The 16815-nt window shown below is 45.8% G+C and overlaps 1 protein-coding gene across 29 annotated transcripts in view; it reads right to left on the bottom strand.

Annotated features, from left to right (window-relative positions):
* Positions 1–16815, bottom strand: part of LOC121597665 — a 134848-nt gene that overhangs the window by 98741 nt on the left and 19292 nt on the right. For all 29 annotated transcript variants that reach the window (XM_041923587.1, XM_041923591.1, XM_041923613.1 and 26 more), the window contains exon 2: positions 9695–9728. In XM_041923587.1, the coding sequence (XP_041779521.1) occupies positions 9695–9728 (34 nt within the window). The remainder of the gene's footprint in view (positions 1–9694; positions 9729–16815) is intronic.

Here is a 16815-nt window from a genome sequence, read left to right as displayed (position 1 = left end):
GCCGCTGCCCACCTAGAATCGAGTGAACTAATTCATATAATTTTGCTTCGATTTGTCGGACGGTGTTTAATTCCCTCGATGCTCCCTTTTTTTTTGTTCTGTTTTGTTTTCGTGGTCGCAGTGTTGTCGGCGAGAATGATTTTATTTCAATTTGTGTGCCTTCGCTGCATCCACCAGCAGACCAGCCGCTTTGGTTCCTGCTGCTCCGGTGTACTCTCCCTATAGGGCGGCTTTGCGCGATCGCTACCCCCCGATAGCGCAGGAAACCGTCCGAAGGCGCTGGCTTTGCATCAACACGCTTGCGCTTGATTGTACGGTGAAAAACGAGTTCCGCGGAATGCGTAGCGGAGCAACGTTCGACGACGGTTTTGTGGCGGCGGCAGTGCGAGGATGGCAGCGGATTTGTGTGCTAGATTTGTTCGGTTCGGTTTGTTCCCCTTCGTTCGTGCTATAGTTTAGTCGTACCATTTTCTAACGGGATCCGGAATGGGTTAGCATCGTTGGGTGTACATTGCTGGGCTGTGCTGCACCCGACGTCTTTCCCTGTCCCATTGTTTTGAAGCCACCCTTGACACCCTTGATGCTCCAAATGCACTCTTTACATGCCGAAAGCCATTCGCCATGCGTCTAGATTATGGAGCAGACCTTGTTTTCATAATTAGCTTAAGATGAGGAGACAATCCGGTTCATTATGAAACACATCACTCCCGACCGTGCGGCAGAGACTGTTATGTTGAATGACTTAACTAGAATGCGATGATTTCGTAAGTCATTTAGTGTAGGCTTGATTGGGATGTAGGTCTGCACTTGAGCAGGTTTTAGACATTTGACGGCTTTAACTTGAGCGTGTAGTTTAAACTGTCATTTAAGATGCTACAAAGCACAGAAATTGGCTAGAATTGAACTAAATCGTGCTCCTTCTCTACTGAACACTATGAACGTTAAAAAATAAACAAAACATGTACAAGTCTATTTCCGATTTACGCTTGCGCTCGATTTGCTATACACATTTATGTTTCGATGTTGCGACCTGTGCGATGTTGAATGATTGAACGATTCCACTCTGAACGAACAAGCGCGCCCCTCGCATGCGCCCTAATAACATGCATACAATTTATGTATCGATTATTTGCACTGTCATGATAGCATGTACCAAACGTGAGGTCTTGCGTACCATCGCACTCGACCGCACCGATCGGGGTGGGTACAGCGGCATAACATTGGATCCCTTTTACGCGACAAGCATGTTACACACGGCAAGTCAACATATTAACAAGAAATGCGACAATGAAAGGTTAATGCAAATTTATTAAAACCACTACATGGCCCAGCAAGCAGAACGGAAGAAAAGGAACAACTGGAACAGACAGTGGCAGTTGGGGCAGCACGCGCCCAACGCCCCTGGTGCTCGCATTGATATGACCATTTTTGTTCACAAGTTTTTTTTTGCATCTTAGCTGCATACCCACTGCACTGTACGCTTCAAACAAACAAAAACATACAGCTACACTTGAAAGAAAACGGTCTGAAAACGAAGAAAAATGAAACACAAAATCAACACTAATTGTCTCGGCTACATCGGCAGCAGGTGAAACAGGATCAGGTCGTATAAAAACTTTAAAAAAGGAAAGAAAATCTCGACACCAGAATGCGCTTCGCACGAAACACTTGACTGACTGCACGGGGTACCCGGGCACTGGGTGCTGAAAACCCACTAGGAGGGTGCGCATTTCCGTTGCGGAGCGACTGCAGCACCGAGCACGGCTCGGAACCATGCAATAATACGCTGACACTGTTCTTGTCATTTGATGCTGTCCCACACGCTTACACATCTCTCGATGCCGTACAGCATGTGCGCATCGCAACGGGTACAAGAAATTGGCTTGTTTTAAAATCGTTTTAATTACGCCCGTAAATCAGTTACAGGGGCAGTAATTATTCCAGACCCACCGCGCGATGTTTGGAAGACATTTTAGCATCGCTGGGTGCAAACAGGGGTAGACCGGCATGCTTCGTTGCAAAAACAATAATAACTTATATGTAGGATGAAACGCGCGCGCGCATAACGAACATCAGGCTCAAATCATCAACCACCAAATGCCATTCAATCAGAGTGTTGTTCTAGCAGCATCTAGCCAAGCCAGCTTTCACATTCCACATGCACTGCATCCCGCCCGAGGATACACCAAATCCGACCCCATTACGGGTGCAGAACGGGTTTGTGCGGGCTGGGTAAGAATATGAAAAGTAACTGCAGTTGTTGCGGGATCCGCCGTCCGTGATGGAATCTAACATGGCAAAACTAGATTCCTTACAGTTTTGAGAACATCTCCTTCGACGGTCTGAACGTCTAACAACGTCGATCGTCACCCCAGGGAACGTGCACAGGAAGCGAGATGGGTGGAGTGAAGGAGAGAGAGAGAGAGAGAGAGAGAGAGAGAGAGAGAGAGAGAGCCGTACCATTAGAGAGTGTCCTGCAGGACTGGTTCGAAGAACAGTTAGATGGCGCGAAGAAAATATGAATGCTAATTTTCCTACAACCACTCTCCCCACCCTCTGCAGCAATCGGCCTACACCGGCAGCTTGCGGGAAAATTTCCCTCTGATTACGCTACCCGACGCAGCGTAGCGACGCAGGGTAAACGGCACGACCCGGCTGTGGCTGTGATAATGGCTTAAGGATACGGGAAGGTCGTTCATTTACCTTCCGCAGATACCGACGTGCCCGCGCTCGATCATCGGTGGAGATTCATTTTTCCGCTAAAACCCGTTGGACGTGACGTGTTGTTCGAGCGCGATCGCGATCGCCTCGTCAGTCGCTCTGGTCTGCGTAAGAATGTGCGATAAGAGCGAACGCATCGTAGGATTGTGTGGCAAAGCGAAGAGAAAGAGTTGTACAGCAGCAGCAGCAGCAGCAGTAACTTCAGAGCATCGCTCATCCATCTCGTATCATCAGGCTCATGTTTAATGTATAGCCAAACATATGTTTATTCATATTGGATCAGAACAATCTCTATCGGGCGCTGGGGTTTGATCCACACACTCACACACACACACATTGGATGTACCGTCGAAGATCTAGGATCGCATCCCGTCTGGCAGTGCAGCGGTCTATTAAAATTATATGTGTTTATAAATATTTGCTTCCCCCTTTCCAGGTGCTCATCGTGTGCTCTTCCACCGCTGCGCCACTCCCCACCGTAAAAAAAAACAGCTTCCAGCCGATGTTGATGCAGCAGAAACGGAGCTCTCCAGCATCAGCTACGAGATCTGCACGAGGTACAAGGTTGCGTAGCGAATGCCAAGCGCACGTTGAGTATGTTGTTGTCTGCTTTGGTACTTTTATTTCGACCGACTGGTCCGTGATTGTTTTTCGCTCGCCAGCGCAAAGGTGCAGCCGGTGTTCATTTAGTTTGAGCTGCAGCTTCAAATTCCTACACCACCGTGCCGCCGTCCCAACAATCAGTGGTCCATTTGGGGTTGCCAAAGGAAACATAGACGTCGAGGAAAACCGCCAAGCGCGCGCGGGCGCTCGCACGCGTTTGCACCACTCCGTTCCGGGGCTTATCTCGCCGATGGATCTCTTATAAATAAATGATTTAAACGAAGCGAGAATTTCATTTTCCTTATCACTCAACAGAATCTCGTAAACTGTACGAACCGAAGGCACCGGAATCACAATTACGCCACGCCGGGAATGAGGCTGTGTCCTAGCTGTAACAAACACCGCGCTCTACCAACCATCGGTCTCCCGAAAAACAAAAACGAACTACTCAAAGGAGCCATTTCGAAGTGGCGGAGGAACTTGCAGGGAAGAGGTAAAAGTGCAGCAACTACCACTTTAAATACACTGCACGGGATGATTTAGTGTGACGTGAAGGGAATGTTGGTCGTGCGGCATGTTATGAGGTTGTTTGCATAGAACGTTTAAGTGGATGCAATCGTGTGTAGCCATTAATTAAAGCAATTTAGCACCTTCCTACCGTGCCAGGGCGTACGTGGCCCACCGTTGCTGCTGTAGCCACTTAACGCCCCAAACGCACACGGGATCCTACACAGAACGCGCATTCCTTCGCGCACGATGTTAGCAAAGGGTCAGTACACTTTTTGGAAGAGACTCCCTCTAAGAAGCTTTCTCTCTTATTAGCTCGTTAGCTTTGAAGCCTTATTGCAAGCACCATTATTATCGATTGGGCCTGTGCACATGCCAGACAAAATGATGTCCATGGCAATCTGGCACATCACAAACGATTATGTCCCGTAGGATGTGGGGAATTATAGAAAAAAGCCACTCGGGTTTTCCATTCACACCTCTCTTTGCAATGGCTTCGAAGACACGCAAGTCATGTTCGTGCGTTTTCTGCATTTGAAGAACGTTTGATCGATCAAACTAACATTTCAAATGGGCCAAAAGTAAACAGACTACGGGGAGGGTACAGCACGAGCAAGCAAACGGGGGAGAGTATGGCAATGCTGGAGAAAGAACCAGGTACACCCGCTACGGGATTTTCTTGAAACAGGAAATTATCGATCTCGATGGCACTTAGCTCTTCATTGTCGAACGTAGGAGATGAATCAGTTGGACGGGGCAAGGTTGGCAAGTTGTGACGCTATCCAAATGCCTACGGCGTGGAAGAGAGGCCACAAAACCGCACGGGTGTGCCCGGATGCTCGTCGTAATACAATCGTGTACGTCGTCGCGCCGAACGGTTGAAAAGCGGGGAAGCAAAATAATCATGACAATTGTTTGTAATTTCTGTCCCTGCTGACGATAAAAGGCAAAGACGATGAGGATGACGATGATGATGACATGCCGTGGACAGTTCCGAGAAGAGTGGTACGGCATAATTAACATGTTTCATGCCCGTAAGGTGTAGGAAGTGTGTTGTATGTCTTTTTAAAAGCATTGACGATTTGATATCCACTGCTAAGCAGCTCCTTTTAATTTTCTGTGACTTTCTGTCCTATAATGCATTCAAATAAATCTCAGCTACTTTGCAGTGGTAAAAACACACTGAATCCCTCTTCCTTCTATGTTTGAAAGGAACCCGCCCGAATGAAGGGATCCCATAAATGGCAGCCGATTTAATATACCTTTTCCCGCGGGGTCCAATGTTACCCAGTGATTAAAAACAGGAAATTACTCTATAGCGATTTCCGATTTGATGTACCACACGGCGTTTGCTTGATTGAGCTTACAGCGATTGTTTTTTCCTCTTTCGTTCGTAGCTTTACGACGACTGCGTGGAGGAAACAGGAAACACCTTCGCCCCATCGTACGCTTCTGTCTTTCTCTCATCTACATATCATGTGCCTGCGGGCGACGGCTTTGAAGAAGACTCAAATTTCCGCAGCAATACACGCAGTCACTCGAGCGATCGAGCGATGGTTGACAACCGTCAAAATAGTCTTAGTGGAATAATTTGAGGTTGAATTCAATCGCTTGCCTTGCGGTGGAGTTTTTCAGCTGTATGTCGATGATCCGGGTGCGAATGCAAAAATGGGGACAAAAGTCGATAAACTCCATCCATCCATTCCGGGTGTCACCGAATTGTTCCTCCACCCGATTCCTGTAGGAATGAGGGCTTTGGCGGGATATCATGTATTCGATACTGGTACCGGACGATCATTTCACCACAGGGTTATCGATTGGATTACGAAACCCATTCCGAATTCCCGTATTATCCCGTTATTTTGCTATATTTTCCACCATATGCTGCAGTGTGTCGATGTGTTGCCCTTGTCCGAAAACATAAAAAAAACAACAAGACAACGAATACGGCGCAAGACGTGACGCCAGTCAACGGGTGTATGCGTTCGTCACCACTTTGCGGACGTAGATTACGTAAACAGTGTGCGAGAGAGCGAGCGAGCGAACGTGCGGCCAAGTGAAGCGGCCAAGCAGCTTCTACACCACCCGGGACACTGTGTTAGTGTGTTGCCGTGTGCGGTTTGTCTTTTGGGCACACGCACACGGAACACTTAGTTCGCTTCTTGGGCGCACTCACAGGTACAGGCACGGCACGAACGGCCGCAGTTTGGCGGATGCGTCTATTTGAATGTTTAATTAAAGTTGCGAACGAATGCGCCACCACGCAGTGGGTGCGACGCGAAGACCTCAATGCCGCAGATGCAAGAAACCCGACGCAGATTTGCCAGTGGGTGTTGTTCAAAGTCACACTTGTTTGGTTAAAAGCCCAAAATCGGTGAAGTTTTGTTGCTTGTTTCATACGCGGTGAGAAAGACGATCCCAGTACCGTGAAATTTATGCGATATGGTAATGTCAAAGATTGCTTTTCGAGTCTACAAACTGACGGAAAGGTGCACGAAGCAAAGATGTGGCACGATTCTGCGGAAGATACCGAAAAAACAAAACGCTCTAAGTGATGCAACTGATGCTTAGCGAGAGCGAAACGGGTTGAAGCAACGAGTTTGGACTGGACCGGTAGTCGGTATGGCTGACCACATCAGCTCATCAACTGCTTCAAACAGTCAATCGAGCAACGCAACCGCTCGTTCCGGGAGAGTTGAAGAATGTTTGTAACTCAGCACGCAGCGCAGGCTGGCTTCAGGTTTGAGATTTTGCTCTGAAACAAGAAAGCACCGTTTGACGGTAATTTTTTTTTTTTGGTGCTGTGCCTCGGGAGATTATCTTTCCAGGGTGAAAAAAAAACTCCATGTGTTCAGTCAGAGTCGTTTCTGGGTTTACGATTCGTTTCGTTGGGTTTGTCCGGTGAGATCATTTGTATGGCGCTGCGATAATCACGGTCGCAGTTGTTTTTTCAAAGTGTGTTTCATTAGTTTTTACTGTTTTCTATTTATTTTCTAACAGCATGGAGTACACAAACCCGTCTGGCATGAACAACACATTCAAATCATGTCTCTGGCCAATCGGTTGTTCTAAATACGTGAGCGCTATTAACTGTTCTTCTCGATTAGAGAACGGAATCAAAGCTCTAAACACTGGCGAACTGCGTGACAGCAAAATCATGTAAAACAATTGGTTTATCTTTGTAACACATCTAACATATTGAGTTCCACATGTTGTCTGAAACATTAAACTGCATTGGATTTGAACACAATTTTTTTACAAATACTGTACTGCCAAACGTCTCATAGCTTTTCTCTGCTACGTGTATAGCAATTGAGCTCAAGGTAGAGATGTTCATGCAATTAGGTAATATGCAAACTCACCATCACCAGCAGCCGAGTCACTGTCACATGGCTATAACAGTACATGTGCGCAAACAGAATGCAACCGTTCAACAGTAACAGTGGGTGAGAGGTTTTATTGGTTGATAAAATACTCGTAGGTGTTGGCAGCGTCTGATGCGTACTCCATGAGAAATTAGTCGCGGCGCATGATGCACGTATACTCTCATGCGATCGTTTATGACTGTGTGTGTGCGCACACACGGGCACAGTGTCAAGAAAACGGGTCAAGCTCCAACTAGCTAGCTAGCTAGCTCACTCGCATCGTATTAGGCATTTGACAGCGGGACCCGATTGGAAAGCTTAACCAATGAAACACTTCGATCACCTTCCTTACCGTACACAGAAAGGTTTAGTTTAAATATTAAACGTTTTCTAATGTAAAGCACCGTTTGCCTTTCAAGCCAAGAGTGCCCCGAATCGATCTACCGAGAGCGAGCTAGCAAAACAATCGCATTCGCTAGCAACAACCTTGGGCTACACCTACTTCGTGTACGGTTGGAATTATGGTGAACTCATGTCTGTGCTGCTTAAGATCCGATTTACAACCGGTTTATGGTGAGTGGAGGAGTGTTTTCAATGCATTAAATACTAACAATATGTGAAGAAAACTAATTCATTACAATGGGAAATTTATGAATGCAGAGAACATGCTTAAAGTTAGTATAGAAACAAACGATTTGTATTGTGAGGGATCCTAATTTCTTGTGTCCAAATAACAGTGTTCCATTTTTCACATGAAAGATCATGCTTTAGCAAAAAACGTGGATTCCTTTTAGTTACTTGCGCAAACCACTAATCACGCCCTCGCTTAGTTTCACATGTATTATGTAAATAAGCTTTGACCAGCAATCCAAACAAAACGAGCAAAGCGACGCTTGACAATATGAAAGACTTCAACGCCCGTACGTCGCTTGCAAAAACTCCCAAAAATCAAGCGATGAACCTGAAAACCCCGCCAGCACACGTTGCTGCTGCCTTTGCAACAATTTGTTTCTGCAATTTCGTTTCATTTCTTCGTTTCTTTAGTTTACTCCCCGCACAATAAATGCACTATGAGCATGTTTTCGTTTGTTGGTTCCGCTGATGTTAAATCTCACGAGTAGGCATGCAGCACGATCACACCCCACAGGATCTCGGGTGTGGGCTTAGGCAAAGAAATTCAACACGCCGTCACGATTTTTCCTTGCTCAAGGCAGGTCAGCGCAGGAAGGACTGCTGTGAGGCGCGAAGGGCCAATGGCAGCGCCAGAAAAAAGTACCTACAAAACATGACCGGCCCGTCACCAGGGTCGAGGAATTAATCAGGTTTCTTTTTTATTTTGCTTATTATTATTTGCCTCATTTTGTTCACCCAAAAACACTTTCAGTCCCGGCTGCACGGCGAAGAGTGGAGTTGATTGTGTGCTCCAGGAAAAAAAAGTCGAGACACTGCATTCGAGACTACTATTACTCAATACATCGTTTGAGCGAGCGAGATTGTGCGAGACTTTGTAACCCCGTGCAATGATACTTTTACTTTACGGTTGAGTTTCGGTTCACCACGAAGTGCACCTTAAAAAACTGGTGTAATGTTCGAACCACACCCAGCCTGGCAAAAGTTTCACTTTTATACTACGCTCAGCACTGCCGCCGGCTTCCTGCTGCTGGTTGTATTTAAATCTGTTCTCGGGATCTTGGTAAAGCCACACATGCATAATGCCATTTTCAACGTCTCGCCTGCATCGTTACGATCGCGTGGCTTTTGCGCTGGCACAAGCGCAGTTCCTTGCGTTGAAAATGCAAAAATGAGATTGAGTGAACGTGGCTGAAATGTAGCTTAGCCGTGCTGGAATCGGTTGATTATAAGTTTAATTTTGCCATACGTTAACAAGTTCATTTAGTGATACGCATAAGCCGCTCTGGGCGTCTAGTAGATAGAATTGAACGCTAGGGCTCGTGCAGAGAATGATGATCACGTTGATGCTGCACCACCCATGTGACGAATGAGGGAAATTTATCACTGCCACTAGAGATCGTGCCGTCTCATGGATCGCGTGCAATAACCAGTCTCGTAGCTTCCTACATACCGACTGTCATATTGGCCAGAGCATCTGTGTAATACAATAGCTTCTTATTGTGGCTTTAAACATAGTTTTATGCGATAAAAAACACCAATCTCAATTCGCAGTTTTGTAACCTCATATATTACGTACAAATTTGAATTCTTCTTCTCAGTCAGATTAAAGTCACTTCTATCGAGGCCGTAGTCGTTCCTTAAGTCGTGCTTTGCATATAGGCTTTGTTTTGTCTTCTCAAACAGCAAACAATGGCTTAAGATGCGGGGAAGATTAATTTTGCTTTCATGTTGAGATTTTTCTTTCGCCTGTTTGCAACAAAAAACGGAACCTTCCACCTCAATACACGCTTTGGCGCTTTGGCACGCGCAAAGTTACCGTGATGCAAGTAAATGTTGAACCTACTAAAATAAAACTGAAAACTTACCCAATATTGATGAATGTTTCCTAAGCGTTTGCATCTGGAATGAAAAAAAAACGAGGAAAACGATTGAGAGGTGATGGCAAAATGGTAAAACTATCATCGTTGCATCTATTGCATAATGTGAAATGAGAAAGACAGTCTAGATGACATCACATCCGATGCTAGCAACGGCTAGCAATGGAGAGTGTTAGGAAAACGAGCCTCGGGCAAGGCGAGTGTGTTGCAGAGGAAATCGACACTAATATGGTAATGAACTATGCACGATGCCCGGCCGGCACTGGTAACGAGAGTCGGAAGGCAGTAGCAGCAGCATCAAGCAGATAGAACTCGGTAACCCCCAGCTACCTGATAATTAATATGCACTTATTGTCATCGGCTTCACCCAGCACTCGCGGGCACGTACAATCAACGAGGGAGTGTAGGTGTGTGTGTGTGTGTGTGTGTGTGTGTGTGTGTGTGTGTGTGTGTGTGTGTGCGCGCGCGTGTGTGTGTGTGTGTGTTTGTGTAAGTGTGTTCCCCAGTAGCGCATCGGGTGAGGTGCACTGCACATGTGTAAGAGGCCAAACGCGTCGTTTCGATCCTGTCGATCGTTTGTTGACAATCGCCACCCTTTGCTAGCCGGTAGCGGCCCGTCCACATACGTGACGTGTCATCATCACACGAGCAGCATGCAGTGTAAATCTTTTTCTCGACTTTGAACGTGTCATCAGCAACCAGCGACGGTCAAAGCCATTGTATTTATATTCAGGCTTTTTTGTGTTAGCACTGAGGCAAAGGTTCGGTGTAGGTAATGCTATTGAGACCCAACGAAATTTATTCATATCGCAGCATTGGTCGCCGATAGAATATAAATGTACGCACACATACATTAAACACTAGAATGCTAAAGCGTTGCTAGTTTGCTTCCCGCCGTCTAAGTGGCAAACACTTTAACGTTGGTTATTTTTAGAGCTCTCCAGAAAGCCGATGGTAAAGTAATTCGGAACTTCGGGTGAATCATACGCACCAAGTGATGTGCTCCGGCCAGTACTCGACCTGCACTTAACATTAGCATCAAAGGCACAGGAGAAGTTCGTTGTTCTCTCTAATTTGGTCTACACATTACCGATACCATCCCAAACATGCCGGTTTGAAACATTCATTCAAGCTTATTCTTTTATTCCACTTTAAAGTATCCAATCGTCAAACGGGTCTCTCTGAGCGCGCGCGCCCGCTCGCGCATTGTATAAAGGGCGCGAATAATTATTACCAGCGTTTCGTGATGTCTTAACATAACGGCATAACGGCACAACCTCACCAGTGGAGTCGTGAATGCTGAAGGTGCTTGAACACGGTACAACCCCGAACCCGGGCGCGCTGGTGGTATTTGTGCATGGTTCGCTCCGTCATTAAGCTGATAGTAAGCGGCAGTGCGCGCCCGGCAGAGCGACAAGAGAAAGATCATGAAAAAATAGGCAAACCTACAAGGCAAACCGACGGATGTAGTGGGAAAATATGAGATGCGTCTTCATTTTTCTGCGTTGTACTTGGAAAACAATGGAACATAATTTTGCATACTTAAATACCATCACCATTACACGCACACACATACACACACACTTCTATTTGCTTCGGATTGCTGGGCAAAAAAGCTCCCTCGGTTGGTTCGTTTCGTACAAGCCCGGGAAATCATCACAACCGTCAAAGAGCGCTGCATACAGCAGCTTGCCTACAAGATCTCGTACCTCCCGACAACCGATCCACTCCTAACTCCCACCCCGCTTTTCCTCAGTGACTAACAATAGCTTCTCCGGTAGAGATGAAATAACAAACCAAAAACAAAAAATAACTTAAACATCCGCGATGAATTTGCGCAGTGGGAGAGAACATGCCGGCAGAACTCGGTTTGCTGCTTGCTCTGGCGGATTGTGGTTCCGATTTTCGCCATGTTCTGTATCCGCTCCGCCCGTTGGACCTCGCTCTCCCACCGCTTTTGTTTATCACTCCCTCCCGCTTTTCACCAGTTTTTGCTACGCCACGCTTGATATATCGGTGATTTTTCACAATACAAAAATGCATGAGAATTCTCAGCCACTCTTGAGCGCCCCGGACCTGGAGGTCACTTTTATGATCAACTATATATGTGAGCAATCTTCTCCACCTTTTTCCTTTAACATTTTGCTTCTCGACAATCAAGCATCTGCACCTCTGCAGTATGGTGGGTGAGTGGGATGTGTTTTTTTTTTTTTACAATTTAACTTAACCCTCTATGCCCCATGCGAAAGTCTTCTGCTGAGGAGAATATCACTGCACCGGTTACGATCGGTTGAATTTGTTTGTTTGTAGTAGTAGTGGTAGTTGGTGTTGTGATGTAGCGAAAAGAATATCAACAAGATGCATTCAAAGTCTTTCGTTTGTAAGTGTAAGACGCATTCATATAGCCAAAGTCATCGGTAGCACGTATAATCAAGCAACAGGGAAGCAGTCACGGCTTCAACAGCTCCATTTATTTGCTGATATTGTGACCACAACAATACCGTTCTACCGAACGTCCCACCAATGCGGCTGGAGGAAAGGTCTGTCTTCGGGTAATGAACCAGCGTGCTAGTGGAGAAAGTTGATCGCTGTTGCAGAAGACTTCTGTCATCATTATCCTCGGTTACGTACCTCTTGAACCTTCTTGACGGTATCCACGGCGCGCGCATACACACACACACACGGCCCGCCATATCGAGTGTCGGACATTACGTAAGCACATTATTTAGCCATTTTCCGCTCAATATCCATACCGGGCGAATGACCAGATGGGCTGGGATCAGCGCGCAAAACCGCACCCCAGCTTCACATTGGCATGCCGCAGTGGCCGCAAGAGTTTTTCAAGTTCATCGAAACCGAGAAATGATCCAACGCCGATGCCGATACCCGAGTGGCTGGAGACATCGCGGGGAGGAAGCGTGCACGGGAACAAATGGAAGTGCGTTTGCTGAAGTGAGAAGCAATTTAAATTCTGCTTTCAGCTTCGATTCTTCCGAGAACCCCATTACACCCCATTGCCATTGAGCGTGCCGGTGGAAAAACACTTCTACCCGGGGATGCCCGGTCACAGCTGGAAGAGCGCACCCGGGTCGCAGTGGTAGGAGAGAGCGGGCGCAAACACATGAGAACGGGGTTTGATAGTTTCCTGTTACGAGACCGGCCCAGTTGAAAAGAAAAACCGCTCAAGTAGCACACCGCGTGGATGCGCTACTAGACAGACCGCTTCATTCTCGAGTGCAAAGAATTGAAACGGGTGAAACCGTCGTCACCACCGCTGGTGATGAGAGGTTGACCATTTGTTGAGCAGGGGTGGCATTTCAACTGCCAAAGGAAAGACCTGCAGCCCTTTGAAAGGGTTCGTCGCCTTTGCGCCCGTTCAACACTTACGAGAAGGTACCGCCGTTTCGTTCTCCGTTGCGCCCATGCAGCTTGATCGAGATTAATCAGTTCTGCGGTAACGTACAGTACGATGCCACATCCTCTCTACCATTACTCTTGCCATACAATTTTTAGCTTGAGGTAAAGTGAAAACTTGATACATGCTGTAGAAAATGAAAGCAATAGAGTCTAGAAGCGACACATTTTTTGATCAACCGTTACAGTTTTGTTAAGTAACTATTCAAACAACGCACGTAAAATAAATACCATTTTTACATCAGTAGAAATAATAGGCAACATATTATTGCACTTCGTTGGATACAATTCGAACAGACATTCACCGGATGGTAGATGGTAATAAATTCCATTTTATAACTTCATCTCCTGAATCAGTACGAAAACCGAGCTCTTCTGACTTTCATAAATGGAAGGCTGAGAACGGCTAGCATTTGTTTCAGGCATTGGAATCTAATCAACCTGTCAAGAAAAACATGGTTTACGCAGCTGTGGTAGCGCAATAACCCAGCACTTCAATATCACCGCAAAAAAATTCCTCTGAGAGCAAAGCCTCGGTTATTTGCACGATAAATGCTTTCCACAAGTTCTGTGAATATTTTTCTTAAATAATTATTTTTAGATAGTGTTTGTTTTGCTAACAATTCAAGACACTTTGTATGGTATTGTGAAGCACTAACATTTAGCAATAAAATGTGAGCCATGTAACACATGGAAGTATTTATCCTTGGATAACAATACACAGTTCCACTTCATTGCAATTTACCTCAAGGCACAGCCATCAATTCATTACATACCGATCGGTGAAATCTTGCAAAAATACCGCCAAACATACAATCGAACCGGATTCCAGCTGCGACACCAAAGAAGGACTTATTTATTACCGACCTCAATCATAACATGTTCCTCTCCTGCCCAAGGAGATACAATAAACGATCGACCATCTGCCGTAAGTAACAGTAGTCCAACCATCAAGGTGAAAGTTGACATTTGTGACGTAAACCTTTGACCAGTCGATCATTCACAAACTTGGCAAAAAATGGCCCCAGCTACGAAACTGGTGTGCGTTGCACAAAGAGAAATTTTACCTCCAGAAAAGCATCCTATTGTAGTGTGCATGAGCGTGTGTCTGCTTGTGGTTAACTTGAGTTGTTGTTGTTTTTAAGCCTATAACGGTGAAGAACTCGTCGTAGTAGGCGTTTTATATTGAATTTCTGTCATAGTCGCCAAGGGCAACGCGGTATGACTTCATCCCATAGCGATTCGAGCTGTAGCGAGCGAAGGTTACAGCTCGACTGAAGCACAGCATCTGCGACTGATGGTTTGTGACATTTGGAGAAAAAACCCTCCACTTCTCAGACACGCATTCGTGCATACATAAACCCTAGTACACCCTTGGTAGAGCTTCAAGGTCGGGTCGGAAATGGAAATGGAAGTTACCGGTGGGTTGCCTATTGGATCCAGCGGCGATCTGTGTGATGCGGGGAGGAATCTGTCTATAGTGCACCGAGCAAACTTGACTGGTAAGCGCCACCACCCAATAGAAATGGGTGTAGCTTGAGCCACAGTGTTCCGGTACTCGCAACGACATAGCGAACTAAGGAAATCACACTTGAAACAATGGCCTATAAGACGCTGGTAGTGTCTCGAACTCAAGCGGACACACCAGTTCTACCATTGTTGGAGGTTACGGACGGCCTGCGAGGTCCACGGAAGACCCGGTTAGCAATCATCAATTTTAATGAGCTGAACAATTGGTTCAATGCTTTTGTCCTAACTATCCTGACCTTGCTTTGGTTCATCGCTTCCAGAAGAATAGCGATGTCCATGAAGGTAAGATATTATATTATGCAAAACAGTTGTGACCGCTCATGGCTAACGTACTGAGGAAGGAGAAAATTAATAAAAATTACCTCATATGTTATTGCTTAAAAAAGTTCACCGTCACGTTTATCAAAAACCCTCTGGATTGTCTTAACAGAACGGATATACTTTACTAGACCATGGTGGAACCATTTCCTTAATCCACACGTAAATACTACAAGGTTGGCTGTGATTAACGAGCAAAAAAGCGTACAGCCTAATGCCCTAAACACAATGTTTTGTGATGGGTCATAGTGCTTGAACCTGACGGCACGACAAAATTTGTTGAACCATTAAAAGATGCCGCACTTCCCCTCCATTAATGATTTGCGAAGGCACTTTGAATCGTTTCCTTTACGCTGTGAATAAAACGCTTGCGTGATGACCACCACAGAAATTACATCTTGCGTCTTCTGGAATATATTGGAAGTACATTAAACCCATTCGCAAAGTATGCCTCGTTGCCGCTTCCTTTCGGTACCAGCAAGCGAAACCGAGCCAACTAGTTCCTGGAACACAGTGAGGTCAGTATTCCATGAAAAGTTCAGTGCAAAAAAAGAAGAAGAAATATCCCCACCAATAGTACGCACTAAAACTGTATGTCTGCAAGTTGTTCGAATTTCCTCTATAATTAAGGTCAATCAAGCAAAACAGAATACACAAATTACATAAAATCTAGTACAGAATACCAAACCGAATGCTGAGTGAGAAACGATTGCCAAGGTTCGTTGCAGCACGCGCTCAACCACGCCTCTCGAACTCGTTCAAATCGGTCACTTTCAATTTGTTCTCGATCTTCGTCCTTTATTTAGCGGCTTAAAGCCGGCAGCCGACAGCTAACGATATTCGTAATTAACGTACTCTCTTATTGCTGCCACGGACTCAACTGCGCTCTTCCAGCTACTGGGCCAATGTACATTTGTCCTCCGTGAAAATGGAAACAATAAATCTCCATAAGAGCTTAAGATTAGAGCTAGTGTTGTAGTGTTAGTGTAACATTTTGAAATAAATTTGCCCCGTCTGAAACATGTACAATGCGTGGTGAGATTTACTTCCCCACTACGAGTCGTTTCCAAAGAATCGACTTAAGCTCATCCCTCTCTTGCGGCTAGCCGTGCGTTTGGATTCCATTACACATACCACTTTCTCCCGAGATTGTGTGATGATTTCGCTTCGTTTCTATTTGAACTCTCACTTTTACGAATGGGCAGATATTCCAGCCCACGTTTGTCTTTCACATGACTGGTTGTTTGGATCATCTTGCAGAAAGCAAGGCGAAAAAAAAATCAACAATCACGCAAACAAGCAAGGCCGACTCGGTGGTTACTGCTACCATCGCTTCTAACTTCACTCCCTCTTCTCACACTCCCCAGGGCCAGGTTTTGCATGAGATCCAACCAATCATTTCTTCCACCCCAATAGACATCGCTTGTCAGATGGGCTGACGTTTGATTCGAACGCTCTTAGAAGTTTCAAGGCAAAAGGCAAGGAAGCAAAGCACAAAGCCAACAGAAGAGATGGACGCATTTTTCTCATTCGTTTGAAACCGTCTCATTGTTTTGCTTCACGCCTTGCGGACGTGTCTGCCGAAGCTGTTGATCGCTGTCGATCATCCCGACCGATCGTCGAACAAAATCGTTCGAGCAATGTTAAGCCGGTGCAAAGCAATGGTTGAGAAAATATTTCAGAATCTTGGTTTTGTCAGCTTCCTTCTTCGCGGTCTACATTGAGCAGGGCAGTTTATTGGATACTGAAGATACAAAAAGGGCGGTAGTAGTGGTAATTTGTAACTTCCCAAGATCGATAATTAGTACCTTGAATGCTAGAGCAAGCCGGGCAAGCTAAATCAGCGA

This window comes from Anopheles merus, chromosome 3R, assembly GCF_017562075.2.
Source record: "Anopheles merus strain MAF chromosome 3R, AmerM5.1, whole genome shotgun sequence".
Lineage (NCBI taxonomy): Eukaryota > Metazoa > Arthropoda > Insecta > Diptera > Culicidae > Anopheles > Anopheles merus.
This window is presented reverse-complemented; position numbering and strand designations above follow the sequence as displayed.